The sequence below is a fragment of the Dromaius novaehollandiae genome, chromosome 18 (genome assembly GCF_036370855.1).
Source record: "Dromaius novaehollandiae isolate bDroNov1 chromosome 18, bDroNov1.hap1, whole genome shotgun sequence".
NCBI classification, from domain to species: Eukaryota; Metazoa; Chordata; class Aves; order Casuariiformes; family Dromaiidae; genus Dromaius; species Dromaius novaehollandiae.
In genome coordinates this window covers 6,304,119-6,323,975 of record NC_088115.1, presented here as the reverse complement: position 1 = coordinate 6,323,975, position 19,857 = coordinate 6,304,119, and the positions used below count along the sequence as shown (strand labels likewise).

General features: G+C 46.7%; 1 protein-coding gene across 16 annotated transcripts in view; it reads right to left on the bottom strand.

Annotated features, from left to right (window-relative positions):
• The window catches only part of MYOCD (myocardin), a 281,336-nt gene that overhangs the window by 18,606 nt on the left and 242,873 nt on the right, over nucleotides 1–19,857 (bottom strand). For 7 of the 16 annotated variants that reach the window (XM_064522499.1, XM_026120545.2, XM_064522496.1 and 4 more), the window contains 3 exons: nucleotides 10,675–10,740; nucleotides 5,518–5,573; nucleotides 1,016–1,091 (listed from right to left, as the gene is read on the bottom strand). In XM_064522499.1, the coding sequence (XP_064378569.1) occupies nucleotides 1,016–1,091; nucleotides 5,518–5,573; nucleotides 10,675–10,740 (198 nt within the window). Of the gene's footprint in view, nucleotides 1–1,015; nucleotides 1,092–5,517; nucleotides 5,574–6,997; nucleotides 7,043–10,674; nucleotides 10,741–13,038; nucleotides 15,115–16,437; nucleotides 16,492–19,857 lie in introns of those variants that run through there. The other 9 variants (XM_064522505.1, XM_064522503.1, XM_064522502.1 and 6 more) reach the window with 5 other exon arrangements.

The window sequence follows — 19,857 nt, the reverse complement described above, 5'->3', positions numbered from 1 at the left end:
CTGGTCATGTCAAAGGCCAGTGACTGCAACTGCCTCCACATCTGTTGTACAGTCCCTGCACCTCAACTCCAGTCTGTATTGTTTCTATTATTTAATCTCAGGGAAAAACACTTTCCATCTGTTAAATAGAAAATGATGCTGGCTTATTTTAGTCATAGTGAGCCAAGGGAGAAGGCAGGCAACAGGCGCCTTGCCTCAACCCTTCTGCACTCCAGAGGAAAAGGAAATGTAGACTTCATCCATATTGAGAGCAGGGGCCAGCATTTACAGTCACCAGAGAGAAATCTGCTTCTTCCAGGAGACTCACAGGACTCCAGGAGGGAGGCAGAACATCCTCCCCCATCTCTCAGGAGCTTGTTATCTCTGGTGATAACAAGGGACCCCAGCAGTGTTCTGCTGTCTGCGACAGTATGCAGCAGAGCAGAACTGATTCTCTAGCATGGAGGGGACATCGGGCTGGGAGAGCAAAGTGTCTGTGGCTCATGGGCTGATAGCAGAGCTGACCATTTCCACATGCCCACGCTTGGGTCATTGAATGCATCACCACAGAATGGCATATAGAATATCAAGAATTAGGGCAAAAGCAAAAAAAGCCCAGTTTTGGAAGGGTACTGCAACCACCTGCTGCAAGGATCTAACCGTCCTTGACCACAAATGCCTAGGATTTGAGAATCAAACCTTTGCATATTTGCCTAACACAGTCCTCTTTCACAGCTGTCCTCTATCCCACTGTCCCCTAGAGCAACTTACAGTGGTCCCTGCTAGAGATGGGACAAAGATTACATGGCCTTGGGTCCGCTTCTGTCAGGGGATCTCTGTGTGTCTGCCTCCTGAAGACCAGGTCTGCATGGGGTACCAAAAGACATTTGTCCCCTTGGACTCTGCCTATCATGAGCTGCTGGGGCAAAGTTACTCATGATGAGAAACCTGAAGGGAACCCATGTGGCTCTCAAGAAATTTGAAACATAAGGTAGGAGACACAAGGAGCATGTATGAGAAGTTCAGGCAGTCTTACCTTGTAAAATGTGCATATTGACCAGGTCTGAGCGCTCAGGCCTGCTTCTGATCTTGTGCTTGAGATAGTCTTCAGTCTGCAAAACACAAATGAAGGCAATACAACCTGACTGGAGCAGCAGTAAGGTATGAAGAGCAGCAGCCCCTGTGCCATCCCATGTTGTTAAAGGATTTATTAATCTCTGAGTTCAGTGAGTTCCTAAATGGTATTTTTTTCACCCAGACATGTGCTGGTTCTTGGACAAAATTTCTTCAGAAAGGGAACAATGGGCATGGAGCTGCTGACAGTTCAGTGTCACCACTGATAAGCTGTGTCCTTCCCCATTTCCCTTGAGCTTTTGATGCCTAAGGTATTGTGAGAGCTCATGGGAAAGGTGATACCTATTTAATGGCAGTGGTGGATCTGATCCTAGCTTAGCATACCGTATTGCCTTTGAAATCTGCACTGAGACAGCTCCACATTGTAGCATTAGCAAGCGCTTCCTGTTGAAAGTCTGGCACTCCGGGTTGAGATATAAGGCTGAGCAAGTTTTAAAGGACCCCAGATACACTCTACTCAGGCCAACCAGGAGGCTTAGATTTCCTACAGTCCCTGCAAGCCCAGTGCTCTGTGGTTCCTCACCCCAGTTGTGGTGTGGGGTTGGAAAATTCCACTTTGCAGATCACTGCAGCTGGGCTTGTGAGGAAAGACTTCTTAAAGCCTTGTGCCAACATGCTCATGGCTTTAGGAATAGAAAGGCTCACAGAGGTGCAATGACACCTTCATTAGGGCCAAGGAAGTCAGCTTTGGGGGCAGCTGACCTCAGGGATGCATATGCAAGCTTAGCCCCTGATGAAGTAAAGCTAGAGAACAACGTATACAAATTTTTAGCTGTTTGCTAAGTTGAGATACAAGAAGAAATGGTACAAAAATTGGGCATGGTTCAAAAAGGTTAACCTGTTAAGGACAGATGTAGAGGAATAACACAAGCAGCTAGAGCAAAACTGGAAAGTCCACAGTACAACATGTAGAAGATCATGAAAAAAGATTTTATAAGGACTTCTGTAGCCAGGAGAAGGCAAAGGAAAGTGATTTCTTTGTTCCATAAACAGGAGAAATAATTATGAATGCTGCTGAGATGGCTGCAGTATTTAATGCCTTTTTAAACCATCTTCACTAAAAAGATGAATGGCTATTTATCAATCAGATGACTAAGCCAAGAAACTTCAGCAACAAGAGAATAGAAACTCCAGTTACCAGCTTGGAGAACAGGTTGGAGAATACTTAGATAAGGTCAGTGTTCCCAAACAGTTTGACATACACAATGCTAGAGTAATAGCAAGTATCTGTAAGTCTCCAGAAAACTGGACAAGGAAGAGCATAATTTCTAACTTTAAAAGAGAGGGAAAAAAGGAACTTGGAAATTATAAACCAATCAGAATGATACTGGAACAAGTAATCAAACAATTTATATAAATGGATTTTGAAGATAACAAGGAGGTTAATGACAGCCAGAATGGATTCATCAAGAACAGATGATGTCACACCAACTTAATTTCCTTTTATGGGGGGATGACAGATTTCTATTATAAGAATAAAGAATGTCATGAAGCTTGATTTTAAGCATGTTTTGACATTATCTCACATGCCTTTCTCATGCAAGCTGAAGCTTGGTCTGGATGAGACTAACATAAAGAAGGAACGTAACTACAGGTGAGAGTTACCAAAAGAATTAGGAATAGTTCACAGTCTAAATAAAGGAATATATCAAATCATATTCTACAGCAATTTCCCCTACTATTCAATATATTCATTAACATCTTGGATGATAGAAGACACACTTCTTAACTCTGAACCATTTAAACAGATTAGAATGCAAAACAATTTGAAGTAAGTGAAGAAATAATCTGAAATACATTGGATACAGTTCAGGAAGGACACTCAGAAAGGACTACATTCAGGTCATGGTTCACCACAGCTAAGCCAGCTGATTAAGTGCTGAAGCAGATGAAGAGTGAATCTTAATCCACTGGAGATGTTTCTACACTGGTCTTTTGACAGTGACTTTAGGCAAGAATTCATTATTATGTAAATATAGAAAAAGATATAAAAAGCTCTGGAGAATCTAGTGATCAGGAGCTGAACCATGTCCCTAAACCAGTGAGCAGCTTTCTCGGAGATACAAAGAAGAATATCAGATGGGTCCTAGAAATAGCAAAGTCCCGTTCTAGGTCCTGCACCTGAAAGGACCCATAGGAAGAGGCTGGAGGATAGCAACAGAAATGAGCAAGAAATGGGATCAATGAGGCGAGACTGAAGTGAGGGGACATTGATCAGTCCACAGATGAGAAATCTGTAGAGAAACAGGATGCAAAATACTTTAAAAAAGTGCTACAACAAGTAAGATAAACAGTTCTGCATGTCCTTGTGCATAGGAGAATAAGTAATGGGCTTAAACTGCAACAATAAAGCTTGCACTGGGAATCTGGAAAGGCTTGCTAACAGTACAGGTTAGAGAGCAGTGGAGCAGGTTGTTGAGAGGGGTGGGGAATCCATCAGTAGTCACACATCTGTCAGGAATGACCTAGTTGGGGCTGTTCTGCTTTGGGGCAGAGGCACAATAACTGCCCCTGCAGTCCCTTCCTGCCACGCTTGCTGGAGTACTAGGAGTAAGTGCCAAAGCCCTGCTGAGCCAGATGGCCTCAAGAAAGCCAGCCTGTTCTCTGTCCTCCAATCCAGCAATCTATTATAGGACATCGACTTCAAAGTCTGCTGCGCTGGCCTGATGCCAACCTCCTAAATAGCCAGTGACATGTTTAAACAAATAATAGACATTTTATTTACTGAAGTCTTTGCAATTCCTATGCTTCCCCCAATTTTTCCCCAGTTCATTTTCACCACCACAATCCCTTGCTTGGACCATGTATAGGTTTGACTGGTTTCCGTGCCAGGTCAGAGCTAGCTGGTGTCTGCACTCAGATCATCAGTTAAATTCACCTAATGCATTTCTGGTTGACCCGCAGGTCAGGTCCTGACTTAGGTTTGAATTACTGTCCTACAGATGTGGCATTAGCATATTGAACCCGGTATTCACACTATGTTAGGCTGACTTTCTGCCATGATGTGAGTTCCTTTTGACCTTTCCTGTTTATAAACTGCATTTGTGTCACTGGGGTGCAAATGGTGGAGAAAGACCTTAGATGTGGGGGTTTTTTTTAGCATCATCTGAGGCAGCAGGCTTTCAAAATACATGAAAGCAGTTATTGTTATCTGCTTTCTGTTTGCAGAACGTCAAGTTGGAGGAGTATCAGCTAAAAAACAAATGCAGTTGAGTAATTATCTGGAAACAGCCGCTACTCCTTCCCTGTCACAGTTCTAACCAGGGCATCCTTGTAAAGAAGTATATTTTTGTTAAGCATTGTTCTCATTAGTGTGTTTGTTAGCATGCTCTGAAAATTCAGGCATTTTCAGATACTCTAGACCATCCTTCCCTTTTACCCAGGCAACCAGCCAGTGAAAGCCTTTGAAGGAAAGACCAAGAGACACAAATGTATACTTAAACTGTAAAATATATGACACTTCAAGGATACTCTGGATTGCTTGAAATTTTCTAAGCATGTTAATTTTTCAGAGTTGTATTGTGTTTCTTATGCTAGCCATTTATTACTGCGGGAGACTCAGAGCAAGTGATTTGGAGTATGTTTAAGTTCAGAAGAGCACTTCTCCATATTTCACAGTCATTCCTTGTAAAAAATCTTTTCTATGTGTTTGCAAGCACGTCTTGCAGATTAATGAACCAAAATCTTGTGTTCGAGTAGAACCTGTGTGACTGTTCCCTTTGCCATGATGTGTGTGGACATACCTCCAGCTTGATCAGGGCTGGGTGATGGATGCTAGAAAGGGCTTGAAAAAACAGCAGGATTTCCCAAAAAGTGATCACATCACAAGCAGTTTCGATGTGTTCTGGAAATGACTACTTATCTTTTCTCTGCCTTCAACAATATTTAGGCAAACCTGAGCACAGTTTACTGGAAGGCCTGTCAATGCCATATTGCTGTGCCCTGTCCTCAGGCTCTTGTAAAACCTGGGGGATGATGCCCACGATGTTTCTGCAACCTCCTCCCCCCATTGAGCCTTTGTGGCTTCTCTGCCTTGTTACCGAACTCCAAAGTTCATGAAGGTGGCATTTCTGTCCTTCCCTGCAGCCTCTCCAGAAGGAAAGCTCACCTCTCTGAGCCACAGCAAGTGCAGATACACTCCCCATCCCATAGCTTGTTGAACAGATGGCCTCTCTGTCCTTCAAACGTCTGCTGCTTGGAGAAGGGTGCACCTGAGTGGATATAAACCCTGATTTGACCCCACCATGTATGGAGGTGAGCGAGAGGCCTTGACTCTCATCTTTGGCCACAGGGCCTAGATGGAGGATGCCAGAGGAGGACACAGTGCTGGGAGGTGCTTTCGACTCCACAACTTGTGCAAAGAGAGCCCACATGTTCCCTTATCAGAATGGTTGCAGGATTTACCTTGGCTCGCTCCAGACTTTTTCGTTGTTCATGGAATGCAGATGGGCTTTTCAGTGCTGCAACAGGAAAGAAAGAGGAGCAGTCAGCACAAAAGCAGAAGCAAGCAGCCACCAGGATATTTAGCAACAGCATTTTAATGAGTGCTATAAAAATAGCAACACAAACTAGCCGCTCTCTTTATTACATTTACTAAAAATAACTCAGGAAAGCTCTGGGAAATCCCGCACTCTCAGCCAGACCATGGCAAGAGAGCAGAGGGGATGGAGAGCACAGGGAGTGCAGAAGGCACATGGGCAGGGAGATGGTGCAGGCTTTGAAGTGTAGTGCTCAGTGGAACATGTCAGAGAGCAGATGCAGCTCTTCCCTGGCGTGCTTTCTGCAGGCTCTGGTGCTGGGAGGCTCTACAGCCCCAGAAAACAAAGATCTGGGAGAAGCAACAAGCTAAGAGGGGACCTCACCTGCAAGGAAAACCCGAAAGACCTCTCTTGCCTCTTGCGGCTGTGCAGGAACAGCCTCTAGCGAGAGTATTTCAAAGCAGGACTCTGGAGGTGTGTTTTTTGCCCCTCTTCCATCACTGACTACCTCTCTGCCTCCTTCAGATTTCCTCTCATTGGACACTTGTCCAGTCCCTGCCCAGCAGCATCTGTGTGATGTGGTGCCTCCCTGGGCAGCTGCTCAAAGATGTACTGGGCAGCAGGCCACGCTCTCAGCATCTCCTGAAAGCAAGAGGGGCTCCTGAGGGAAGGCCAGTGATCCCTGGCTCTTGGACCAGCAAGTACCAGTCCCATGAAGCAGTCTGTGCTGGAGTCCCTGAGAAACTTGCACACTTCCTTGTTTATGCTGGTTTGTGGAAATTGGAGCAAAATTTGTTTGGTGAAGGGGTTAATATTTCTCAGTTCCTGCAGAAATCCTTTTCTAGCTATGTAAGCAAGCAGAATTAACCATTCCCACTGGGAAGGGGGAGGTGTCCTGACCCACAAAAATGGCCTGCTACAACTTTTTGGCAGTATTTAATTTTCTTTCCATCTTATGAGTGGGATCCAATGAGGACAGAAATTCTTTTCACACAGGACACGAAATCCTGCATCAGTCTAGAAGAGTAAGAACAGAATAGAGGGGACAGCCTGGAGATTTTTGGAGGCCATCTAATTGGCTCTTGATAGGCAACAAGCATCACCTCCAGTGAATCACTGTAAAATACAGATGGCACATTCCTACTTCTAACATTTGAAGAGCGTACTTGCAGACAAGCTAGTGTTATTGTGTCATGCTCTGGTGAGCAGCCATGAGGACTTGTGACAGCTAGTTTAATCAGAAGCAAAATAAAATGGTGCACAAGAGAAAATGAAGTAAGCAAGAGAGATTACTTTTACAGCCCCATTCACTGTGAAGTCCTAACATTAGGAATTTGCTGTGGGCATTGACCAAGTCAAACATCATGCTATTCATGAGGAAAGTGTTGCAGAATTTAATCATTTACCAAGATTTTTGGAGGAAATATGTGGATGCTGCAGCTTGTATTAGTCTGGAAAACAAATAAAGGCATGACTAGCACCAGTTATTCAGACAACTTGCCAGGGGATGACACATGTCAGCTTGAAATGGCTGAGGGTCGAGGCAACAGAATGGAGCTGCTGTGCTTGATATTGATAATCTTAGGACTGTGCTTTTTTAGCCTCTCAGAGGATGAGGTGGTGGCTGCGTATAGCAAAAGGGTCTCCACTTCAAGCGCAGCTATTTCTGCAGCCCATCACAATAAGGGGAGTCTTGCCTTGAGAAATCCTTGATCTTGCAAGGTGGCCTCCCCCTCCGTTTTGGTAGGTGAGCAGGATCTGGCTGGGGTCCAGGGCTGGCCCCTGCACAGGGCTAGGGGGAGACTTCTTGCCCACTTGGCCGTGCAGCCTGCCTTCCTGCAAGTGACCCCACAAGGATACTCCTGATTTAGAATGTGTTTGCCAAGTCTGTACCAATTTCACTATGACAATAAAACTGTGCGTGTTCAATAATGTAGTGTTGCATGAGCCAGGTACTTCCTACTAACTAAGAAGAAGGGGCCAGGTTCTGCTCTTATTTGCACTCCTGTGGATTAAGAGTGCGGCCGTGTCTCAGTAAACCTGGGTCTCCCCTTGCATTTGGAGGCATACATAAGAGTCACTGGCCTGAATGGACCAAGAGGCTGCCCTGGCTTAGCAGTCTGCACCTGTCTCTGTTTGTGGAATCTTTTTCAGTAGTATTATTATTCAGTAGTTTTGCCAGCTAGTTGCCCAATTTACTACCTGAAAACATCTGACAATAGGAGTCCAGCTTTGAACCTGAAGGCCTGTGCAACGCTACTGCCTTTTGCTCCTGAGCATCCTCCTTTAGGCAGTTTCCTGCCTTCTGCAGTGATGGGGCCATCTGAAGCTCTCCCATCTCTTACACAATATCCAAGGGCGTGTATACAGAGCTAAGGTATGTAATGACATTATATCTTTCCTTGTCCACCAAACAGAGACTAGGTTTTGCTTACATAAGGGCATTCTTCTCGCTGGGCCAGGTACCGCCAATACTTCTCTGGGCTATTCTCTTGGACATCAAAAACCAGTCAGCTTCCTAGGAATTGCTCCAGGGTTTCACGCCTGCTGTGCTACAGCCACAGTGCTTAACAACTCAGCAGGCTCTGTGTATATTCACCAACCCCGGTTTCTACAAGTTTCTACAAGCCTTCATGCTTTTATCTGATGCTATTCTATTGCTTTGATCCTCCATCTCCCTTTCTGCTCTCTGTATGAAACAGATTAGCTCCAAAAAGAAAATCTACATGTCCTGGGTTTGTATCAGCTGAAAATGCAGCCAGTGGATTGAAAACAATACTCATACAAAATCTGATGTGCAATGTGGGATCGAGTGCAAACTTCAAGTCTGGTACTACACCTAGCTCTCAACCTGGCAATGCCCCTATCTGCTCTTTCTAGAATGGCTATTCAAAGGACTGCAACCACTGTGGGTTACAACCCTCAGGATTCATTTCTTACCCAGCTACAGAACGAGTGGGCTGAGATCGAGTCCATGTGCATCTCCTAGGGCCCATCGCACCCACTGGTGCTCAGACCCAACCGGCCATGGGAAGATGTGATTAAACAAAGCCTTGTTTTTCATAAAGAGTGTCTGCACATGCCCAAACCATGAGGAAGTTGGATGGGACTCCCACGTATTAAGTGCTAACATTTGACCCTTCCTCCTGAGGTGAGAGAGCAGTTACATTCTGCACATTTGTTTTCATAATGGCAAAAGTGCCTTTTCTTTTATTACTTTCAGTGATTGAACTGTTTGTGTTTAAGCTTCCCAAAATGGCCTCCTTGGACAGAAACCAGACTGCAAAACGTCAGCGTAAAAGTTGGGAGTGTAATGAAACTATAAGTAACAGGAAAAGACCCTTCAGTTATCATCAAATAAATTGGGTCTAATATGTGGTTTGCAGTGTGAGCAATTTTAAAGTGTTAGGCATCACTTGCAAAAGCACAGTCCCATACATTCAGCCCAGCAGGGCAACACTGGGTATGCAAAACTTTCCACTGGCCCTACCACTCTGTATGCATACAACAGGGTATCTGTGCCCACTTTTATCGAGTGGGCTTATCAGTCCAGCAGACAGTAAACATACTTCTGCCCACTGACTGTATTGCCAGCGTTTGCAATGCTATCACAAATGTCACAATACTTAGCTCAAAGTTCCAGCTCCTGGAGTCCTGTGATTAAAATGCTTGCCTTTTGGTGGCAGGCAACATAAAATCTGAATGCTTAAAGAAATGAAAAGAAGAAAAGTGAAAAGAACCAGCATCGATCATTTTTAAAACCTTGTGATCATACTGACAGACATGGTTTTTGTCATCTCACTCAAGATTTCTTAACTCTTGATGCTGGCAGTACTGCACCAGGAGGGCTTCTGTTGCTGGCTACCTTGACCCAGTCCTTCAGGAAGGCAGCTACATGAGAAAGGGGTGGCAAAGGGACATGCGAGGTGCAGCATGCAGCGGTAGAGCCATGCTGTTAGTGAGTTGCTGCACTGCTAGTTAAACAAAAGATGTGTCACAGTCTTTGAGATTAGCCAGCAGCCATAAGCGATGAAAGTGGCACAGCCCTTGGAAAGCTGTGATCTTAGCAGTGACCCCCAAAAGACCCATGATGATACAGAAAGGATAATATGCTACTGGGTTCTAGCTAACCACAGACTCATGCACACGGAGGATGAACTAGGTCAGGTTGGGATTATCCACTGAGCAAGGCTGAGACCCCAATGTCTCTTCTGCAGTGGTGCTGCTGGTTTAATGATGATGGGCAGTGCAGGTTGAGAAGGGGATCATTTTCATTTGCTTACTTTTTGGGCTCTAGCTTGATACCAGTGGGTTTAGCTTTCTGATGTTGAATGGTTACATAATAACGCTGGGATGGAGCTTGTCCTTCTGCCTTGAAAGCAAGGTTGATGAATGGGGTCAGAGAAGTGAAAGCACAGACATCTCCAGGCATTTGGCAGTCTCCGGCAGGCAGGCCCAAAGGGGGCTGCACTAGCTTCAAGCATACACTGCCAGTTCTGCCCCTGTGAGATCCTGGCTGGGCACAGGCACAGCTCTGGGCATCAGTCTCACTGATCTGTGGGCTGCCCCTCAGCTCTGGGGCCAAAGCAGTTAATCCACTGCTTTCTTCTTCCAACAGCCTCCTGGAATGGGCTCTCTCTACTACTTCCCCTTTTTGTGAGCTTAATCCTGCCACATCCTGGAAACCCCTCAATTGGCTTTTACATGAGAAGCTTGCCTACATGAAGTGCTTTCTGAGTATCCTGCTTCGAGTTGGATATGCCTGTCCTGCTACAGTGACCTCAGGGACGGAGATTTATGCAGCTAGATTTTCAGATGGTGTAGCTGAGCAGCTCTCCTGGCTTCAGCTTAAGCAGCAGCATTATAACTTGTGTGGCAGATGTTGGGCTCCATTTTACAGCACCAGGAATCACAGTATGGCTACAGGGCAGGAAGCAAAGTCTGTCCCAGTAACAATCTGCTCAGAGCTGAGGGAAAGTCTGAGCAGGCGGATGGTGCCACACACAGTGCCCCAAGAGTGTCCAAGATGAACACAGCCCATCTGAGCCAGGATAGGGTGAAAAAAGCAGAAAAAGATACTTACGTGGCATAATGCCCTGGTCTGCCAGCTGTTCACGAGTCCTTCTCTGCTGAAGCCGTAGCTGTAAAACTGTGAGAGAAAGAGTGTCAGGAAGAGATGCAGGCTTGATTTGAGGCACTAACACATCTAACAGCGATGGCATGCTGGGGACTCTGTGTGGCACAGAGACCTACTACAGATCCATGGTGCTGCTGGACCAGCCTTGGTGCAGCAGAGTGCTCCAAGCCAAGGAGGACTGCTAGGGGGAAGCTGAGTAGTCTGCACCAATCCAGACCTTATTCTTGCACACAGACAAGCTGGGCAGGGCTGGTTCTTGAGCAGGTGGTACACTAGTCTCAGGAACAGGCTCTGATCCCTGCTTGGTGCCTGTAATAGCTTCCTTATGTGAACATGGGTTCAGCTCAAAAATATACTCAGTCTGTGTGTGGGCAGAGGGCACTGACATGGAAAGGAGGCTGGGTTTGAGCTTCTGTCACTACCTTCTGCAACTGGATATTGCCACCTCAGGCAATACACGGCTCAACTCTCTGCAAGGGTGCACAGCAGTAGAGGAAGAGACAATGGTCACAAGTTGCAGCAAGAGAAATTCTGATTGGATGTAAGGAAAAAAAAATCACCATGAGAGTGGTGCAGGCCTAGAACGGGAGCCTGGAAAGGCTGAGGGATGTCCTTCCATGAGCTGATCTAGCTTTGAAGCTGGCCCTGCTTTGAATGGGAGGTTGGAATAGAGGCTCCCACAGGCCCCTTCTGACCTAAATTTGTACACAGTTCTGTACTTGGGTGCGTGTGCATGTGACTATGTGCATGGCCTTCAAAGTAGAAGGCGGATGAGCTCCCATAAAGAGCTCACGTATTCCAGAAGCCTCCAAACTTCTGCCTAAAGCAGAAACTACTGAGGTCCTTCTTAGAAGTGGCAGGTGCCACCTCTGTCCTTGGTGATCCAGGACTGCCATGAATGCAAAAGAAATGTTCAATGTGTGCTAAGAGCAGAAAGGAAGAAGCAGAAAATAAAGCAAAAAGCATCTGCCACTTATATTGCACTAAAGCTGTCACCCACAGGGACATGATGTGAGCCTGTAAGCCAACAGGAGATTATGCCTTCCAAGAGGTTTTTAAGCCTGTAGAGACTGCATATTATTGAGTCATAGAAGAAGCCACTTCTCCATGGCTTTTGGACAGCTAAGGTTTGATGACTGCCCTTTTGCTGAGCCCTTGCTACTAGGAGCTTTTATGCAAGTGCCTGTGCCATTCCACTGGCTCTACTACACAAGGCCAGTGCTTGTACTCTTCTCTTGAGGGATGCAGTGCTGTGGGATGCTGTGTGGAGGAACTCAGAGTAGGATGAAGACGTTCTAAAAGTCTAAGGCCATCCTGTAATACCTCTGAAAGTGGGAGGTCTGTGATGTTACCTTGCTGAGTGCATTCATCCCCCTGCACCAGCACTGTGGGGTAAGTAGAGCTTTCCAGCTCCCTCACCCTCCCGAGGACATGGAAATGAAGACATTTCCAGTGCTGCAAGGCTCCTCTTTAGGTGCAAACATGCTTCCTGTATTGGAGAGAGGTAGATAGTGTGGTAAGGAGAGATTAGCGCCATCCCTTTGTGAACCAATTGCTCCAAGGACATAGGAATCTTCAGTATAACTTCCTTTTGGAAACAAAGCTCTGACAGGTGAGAATGAACTGTTGATCAGAGTTACCAAATAGCTTAGTGGCATAGCCTCATCTACAGAGCATCTGCTAGGCAACCGACAAAGAAGGGGCTCACTGAAGTGCCTCTCATTATCTACAGCATTGAAAGACAGCCCACTGTAAGCTGCAGCTTGCCTTGTGCAATGATACAGCCATGTGTGGCCCAGGACTGCAAAAGCTAGATCTCTGCAGTGCTCTGATAACACTGCCTGTACTTTGAGGTAGTAGCATATTCTGCATATTCTACACCTTTTCTTTGCATATTCATCTTTTGTGTGTGTGTAGGTGTGTGTGTGTGAATCTCTTCTCCCACAAGGTAAAACATAAAACTTACTTCTGCATTTTCCCACTTGAAACTCAGTAGACCTTGCCACAAGGATACGTATCTTTCAGTGGTCACACTATAACTGCACATACCTCTCCTGCCTACCAGCACAGCCCTGGAGAGAACCCCCAGCTGCTTTGAGTGAGCTGGTATTGTGGGGGAAGACAATAAAGGGCAGTTCTTTTGTCCTTGTGAGTAATTTGCTGATCTCTGCCAACAGCTACCATGTTTCACAGTCAAAGCAAATATTTGGTGAAAGCCTCACATGGGACAATGATCTCCTGCCAAATTCTAGCTCTTCTTAGCACACCAAAGAAGATTCTTGCTGCAAGAGAAAATGTAGCCTTTAGTACCTGGTGAATTCTGCATGCATGCTGTTCCTCAGGTATGCCAGAGTGAAGCTTATGGCTAGAAGTCATTAGCAAACTTTGCCTCCAGGGAAGTCTGTACTCCTTTGTTGCCCTATGTCACCACTGCTAGTCAGTGCTGGTTCTGCCCGCGGACACAGATTTAGACTCCTGTGCTGTAGGTATCTACATCAGATCCAGTTATCTGCACCCCTTTCCCAGGAATCTTCCCCCATTAGGGGACCGGAAATCCAAATGAGAAAATCCGTGCTTTAGCAATGCCCGGTTTTCCTTCTTGACTACAGAGGGAGTTTACAGCAACCAGCTCATTTTAGATATCTTATGCAGGGTGAGGTAGACCCCAGGTTCTCTGTGTAGGCTCTTCTCAGTCATCAGTCACAGCATCTGAAGAACAATGTATGGCTTTGCACTTCTTCTGAGGAGGAGATTTATCTTCATTGAACAGGTGGGCAAAAGGAACTAGAGATTCTCCAAGAATGCAAGAAGTCCTGTAGCTCACCCAACAGTGGTATCAACTATCCCAGGTCCTGGTCCAGTGTCCCAGGCATTACGGCATCTGCTATAAAGTGAGGCAGTTTGCAGACAACGTCATCGAACAAGAGACAGAGGTAGCAAAGATTCTAGGGTCACATAGAACACTATGCAAAGGACACAGCAATCTGTCCTATTAGCTGTAAAATATCCCAGGTGAGGACATTACATCCCAGGCATGCCAAATTCTTTGTATCATTGCACTCTCAGACTTCTGTACAGCCAGGCCAAGTGGTGCACCACATCCATGTGCGCAAATGGGATGCTAGCAGTCAGATGATCGTACATTCAAATCCCACTTCCTCTGCTCCTTGATGCTTCTCCTGCCTATTTCACAGCCCTTCCTGGTAGACAAGTCATTTTTTACCAGCCTCAGGCTGCAGCCAGCTATCAGGTAGGCCCATTTAGTGGAAAAGAAGATGTTATCCATTTCCTTGAAGCACAGCTAGGAAGGTGATTCAGAATGGCAGTGTGGTGGCTGTAAGATTCAGCTACTGGTTTGATATGAAGAGCACTGAAAACATGTACATTCCACGGCCAGACCTCTCTGCCTGCCTAGAGCCAGGAGCAGCACTCAGGAACCCAGATGTCCCAGCTCCTACTGCTTTCTAGCAAACTGTGCACAATCCAGAGGGGCCTACCCGCTTGCAGTTGGCCCATGCTTCATCTCCTGTGCTAAGCACTGCTGCTAAATCCATCAGAGAAGGGGCCTCTTCCAGATTTTATTCAATTATAATTTTATGTGGTGAGAAAATGTCTCCAAATTGTTTTTTATGTTCACAGGCATAAAGTCTCTGACCCAGCAGTGACAATCTTGTTGCAGGTAAGGGACGGGCTCTTCTATGGGTGAGTGGCTATGGCTTGACTGCTCTGTCCAGGCCATGCAACTTCCCCAGACATGTCATTTATCATTGGCAGTGCTGAGCTTATAAATTTCCCGTCCCATTCTTAAGGCACAGGAGATTTTGCCAGAGTAAGGAAGAAAAGTCCATCTAGCCTTGTCTGTTCAGGGCAACCTGATGGAAAATGTCAGGACAGCCACGCACAGATGCTGGCCATTCCAGCAGTGATCCAAACTTGATGGGAGCAGTGATTTCAGTCACTGATCATTCAGCCAGATCTGCATCAAATCATGCAGCAGGATGTGCCCTTCAGTTCTCAAATATCAACTCTATGAACTACCAAATCCTGTCGTAAACCATCTGAAGAAGTATAGCCATGGACAGTATCAGAGAAGCTAATAACAGAAATCATCCCTGCAGGAAGTAAAGCAATCATTACTGTCAGCAGCCTTCAAGCCAGTTCTGTAGCTCACAGCTTGGCAGATACTGCTCAAAGCTTGCATCTTTCCCTCACAACCAGCAATCCTTAAAAACAGGCCTGGAAGAGCCCCTGGCACTATCCAAACAACTACCATTTAGCTGTTTCATGAAGAGGACTTGAAATCTGTTGAAGCTCTGCCTGACCCCACCTGCATTCTTCTCCTCTCTCCCATGCTACGTGTCTGGAGGCCTGAGCTCTGAATACTGTCTGTGACTCACTTTGAGGATATCATTACCCTCCCGTAAAGGAATGATTTTTTCCCCCCCCTAAATATTCTTAATTTTCCAGGAAACTCCTTTACTAAAACTTCAGAGGAACATTTACGTTACAAAGAGTGCCGATGGAGTACTGATGGTGAGACAATCTTGGTCCCACAGCCCACAGCATCCCTGCTACTGTCTGCACCAGCTTGGCTGGCCAGAATCACAGAATCACAGAATGGTTGAGGCTGGAAGGGACCTCTGGAGATCATCTAGTCCAAACCTTCTGCCAGAAACACCCCAGAGAGAAACACCTCAAGAGAGCAGTCATGCAAATGGGTCACCCTTTGGTACTGAAGTTGTGCTGGCTCTGCTGCCCACAGCCGAGCGACAGTCATGCTCTCAGAGACTCTACTCAGTCCTATATCTCTCCTCCCCATGAGAAATCACTTCCTAGATGTTGCAAGGCGTGTCAGGGTTGTTCCAGTTGACTCTGCTTACGATCTTTTTCTATTAGAGGTATCCTCTTCTGTGCTAGCCTGAAACCCCATTTAGTGACACAGCTTCTAGAAACAAACTCTGCAGAGGGACTGTCTGCTATGCAGAGAAGTCCTCCTGGCTTCAGTCATAGCTGGCTTTGGTGGCCCATGCTCTCAGCACTGCTCATGACTCGCAGTCATGAGTCATTCTTCTCCCTAGGATTTGACCTCAGAGCAGTAGGAAACTAAAAGAACAGCTTGGCCCTTGCCTAGCTTTTTGATGCACTGGAAAAGACATGTTCAAGTTATTCCCCTACTCCAGGAGCAGGGAGACCTGGCCTTCTACTTCAGTCTGAGGTGGTAGCTCATCTCTGGGACCTGAGCCAGCAGACCCTTGAGCCTTGCTGCTCTTAGCTGACTGGGCCCTGCATATGCCTTGGTGAGGGATTCATCTGACTGCATAGCTGTTGGGGTTAACGTCTCTTTCCGACCTAGCCCCTCCCCCCATTATAAGGAGAAGTGAGTGCTTTTAGGATGCTGTTCATCTGACTCATTTTACATGTCTGCTTTACAGGGAGATGAATTGTGCCCACAACTCACTCAGAGGTGGGCACTTTGAGTCCTGTGCTCAGCAGCCAATCAGGATCGGGACCTTTATAGCCTGCATCAGTGCATCCCCCACTCTGGGACATCACTGAAGCACTCTCTGGTCTCATAGCACCCTCCTCTCCTTTGGGAACTGGCTTTAACAACACAGGAGATGGTACAGCAGTGGGACACATTGCCCAGAGAGGTGGGAAAAGTGCCATTCTTACTGGTCTCAGGACTCAGGCAGACAAAGCCCAACTGACCTGATCTGGTGTTGGCAAGAGTCCTCCTCCAAGGAGACTGGATCAGATCACTCCAGAAGTCCCTTCCCACCAACACTTCTGTAACAGCCAAATCAGGTTCTCTGGAAACTTTGAGGCCATGCCAAGCTTCTTCAGCACTCAGTTTAGCCTCACAGCTGGGAAGAACTGCCCAGGTAGAGCAGCAGGTCCACTGTTTCTTCTTGACTTCCTTCCCAGCTTCAGTCCCTACCTCTCACAGACTGTCTTCTGTACCTGCCAGATGAGAATGGAACCCACTAAGCCAGAGTCTCCACTGTTTCAGCCTTGCCCAGCTCCCTTATGTAAATCCAGCCAAGATCTCGGTAAATAATGGTTTCCTTCCTTTCCAGGCTGCACCAACATCTTTGCTCTGGTTTGGAACTGCATGCACAACCAATGCACTCATCTTTGTCTGAAATAAGTCACTGCTGCTACCAGAAGTGTCAGTCAGGCACTTGCCTGCTGTTCACTGCCTCTTTATATTGCTCCCTGCCTCATTCCATTGCTCCTGGGCTGAGCAGGGAGGGGAACTAGCAGAAGCATCAGGTTATGCCAGTTTGACCCTACTGTGTGACCATGATGTGAATCAGTGGTTTGACCAACAACTGAAGCTGGTACTGCAAATGAAAAAAGCAGCATCAAATCACAATTCCTTCTGCCTACCACCCCAAGAGTTCATTCCTGCCCCTCAGTGACTCCAGAGCTGGGATATTAAGAGCATAAGTGCAACTAAATAGTGAGCAGGATAGGAACTGCTCTGCAAGTTCAGCAGAGCCCCTGGGCTGGGGAGATGGCAGCAAGTTGGGAATGGGGTGATGGGGAGGAGGGACTCCTGTTTTCAGCAGCCAGATCAGCTTTGTTGCATGTCAAACAACAGCTGAGCAAACATGAAACGCGTGTTTGTCTTTGGTCTTGGAGTATTTCAGAGCAATGTGATGACTCGCCCCTGTTTGAACACTGCCTGGCAGAAAATAGCCCCGTTTTGAATACAGACTCCCTTGAAAGACAGCAGTGCTACCTGCTTTGAGACTCTTTTTACAGATGGTGTCTCAGGCTTTCCGGGGTGGGCATGCTAGCAGGAGAGAAGCTGCCCGGGGCCGGATGCACTTGAGACCCCCTGGCAGCCCCAGGGTCCAGGCAAGGCAGGAGCAGGGCTGGCTCAGCTGCAGGGCGCAGTGATGTTGCTTGTGGCCTTCTCAGGACTGCAGCTGCTTCTCACAGCTGCATCAGCAGCAGGACTTTCAAACGAACAGGGCAGCTCTGATCAGTCAGCGCTCCCTCCTGACCAAGCAACAGGCTGGCATCAAGCTCCCTGACATGTGGGCTTGGATGAATGTGGTCACAGGAACCCCTGAGCTAAGTAACTGGCTAGCCAATCTCTTTGATGTCACAACCAGCAACGTAAAGTGCGAATTCAGCTGAGCAGCTTGGAGCCTGCTTTTCTGGAGCTGGAAGCACCTTGGCCATGCTCTGCCCTGATCCCCTCCACAGCTACAGGCCCATCTGCTCGGCCAATAGCCAGGCGTCACTGAGTGATTTCTCTGTAGCATCACATCTCCAGGCTGATGACATCCTCTGACACTTGGCCTGTGTGGGACCCATGCAAGCAGAGATGGGACTCAGCAAGTCACAGCTGTGGTGCAAATGTGGGGCAGCAGCCACACAGCCTGGACAGTCGCACAAAACTGTGGTCAGTCCTCTCCTGGCAGAGTGCTGCCTTGGAGCATTGGCTGAACCACACCAGCTTTACCTCTACACGTGACGCTCCGCACTTCAGGGGAAAAAGAGTTTTACCTTCTCCCAAACAGATGTGCTATGAGTCTGTGTGCTACCCAGGAGGCCAAACATCACAGCTCTGAAAAACTCATCTACACTGGTGAGAGTGAGGTCTCTAAACCCATGTCTGGGCCTGCAGGCCTCTCAGAAAGTTCATAGGACCACACTGGCTGGCAAGGAGCCCAGACCACTGAATGAGCACAAATCTCTAAAGAGCAACCAGCTGGTGAAATCCCTCTGAAGGCTCTGTCTGTCTTAACCTGCAACCCCAAAGTCTCCATATTCCTGAGAACATGCCGTCGGCAACCTTCTTTGGAGTAATCCCTTTAACACTGGACTGTGAGCATGCTAAATGTCCTTTTCCTTATGCACAGTGAGATATTTTTCACTCTGTGCTTTAATGCTTACCCGCTAACAGAGAAACACGTATCTGTCAGCTAAAACACCTAGGTTCATGATGCTGGAAAAATAAAGCCAAACACAAACTGATGTCCATCAAGTCAGTGTTTTGAAAAAACTTAATGAAAACCAGGAAACAATGTCATCAATGAAGTACAGGCCATAGCTGGAAATGCACACACTGATTGCAAACTGTATGAATTCACAGTCTGAAAGGAAAAAAAAATGTACACACATTTTCTTTAGACACCAGGAAAATGAAAAAAAAGGTTCCAGCAATATGCCTGCATGTCCGGTCTAACACTTCACCAAGACCTGCTCTCTTTGGCTTTTAATGACTTGCTGACTTTGGTCCAAAACGCTCTCTCCTTCAGGGGTGGCACCTTTCCACCAGAGGCAGGCAGAATGAATTTCTCTCCCAACTCAGCCAGCTTCATTCAAGCCCTATGCATAGGCTTGAATCCTTTCCTCCATAGGGCCAGACAAGTCTTCTCTGCAAGTTCACATGCATGTGTCCACCATTAGGCCTGGATATTACCCCTTGCCAAACCCTGCAGAGCCATATTTAGAGTGTTAAATTTTCACTTCTCACTTCTGAACTACCACTGATGCAGTACAGATGTAGGTCTTGTAAACTGTCTCTCCATATTGTCTGGGCAGAAAAGGTCAGAGTTAAGGTTAAGTCTGCATTTGCCAGCTTTGTTTCCTCTGTCTGATGACAACGCTTCTCTGCTGCTTGAGTGTAGTTGGTTTGTATTCAAAGCAGGAGATCACTTCACATAAATAATCATTTCTGGGAAGAGTTAAATATGTTTCTGGAACAGCCCTTAGGTGTCCTATTTGATTTAGTGCAATCCCATTGATAGTTGGAGCACATGGGATAGCATGGCAGGCTTGAAGAATCATCATTCCTGCAAAAATTTGTCAGGATGACCTCAGATCAGTGTATTTATCTTTGGCAAAATAGACACAATAAACACACACACAAATCCTCAAGGAAGGGGAGGGGAAACCTGAAGGCCTGCAACATGTTGGTGTTGATCTAACTCCTCTGGAGTGGCTCCTGGTGCCCTGCACTGGGGTAGCTGCTGTCTCTACACACTGCACAGCTATGCTGGGTCCTTCGCTGCAGGCCACTAGAAAGAGAAGAGCAGGAGAAAATACTGTGGGACTCAAGGAAGGATTATTGGGCACTGTGTGAAAAAGTCACTAATTCCACCAGATCAG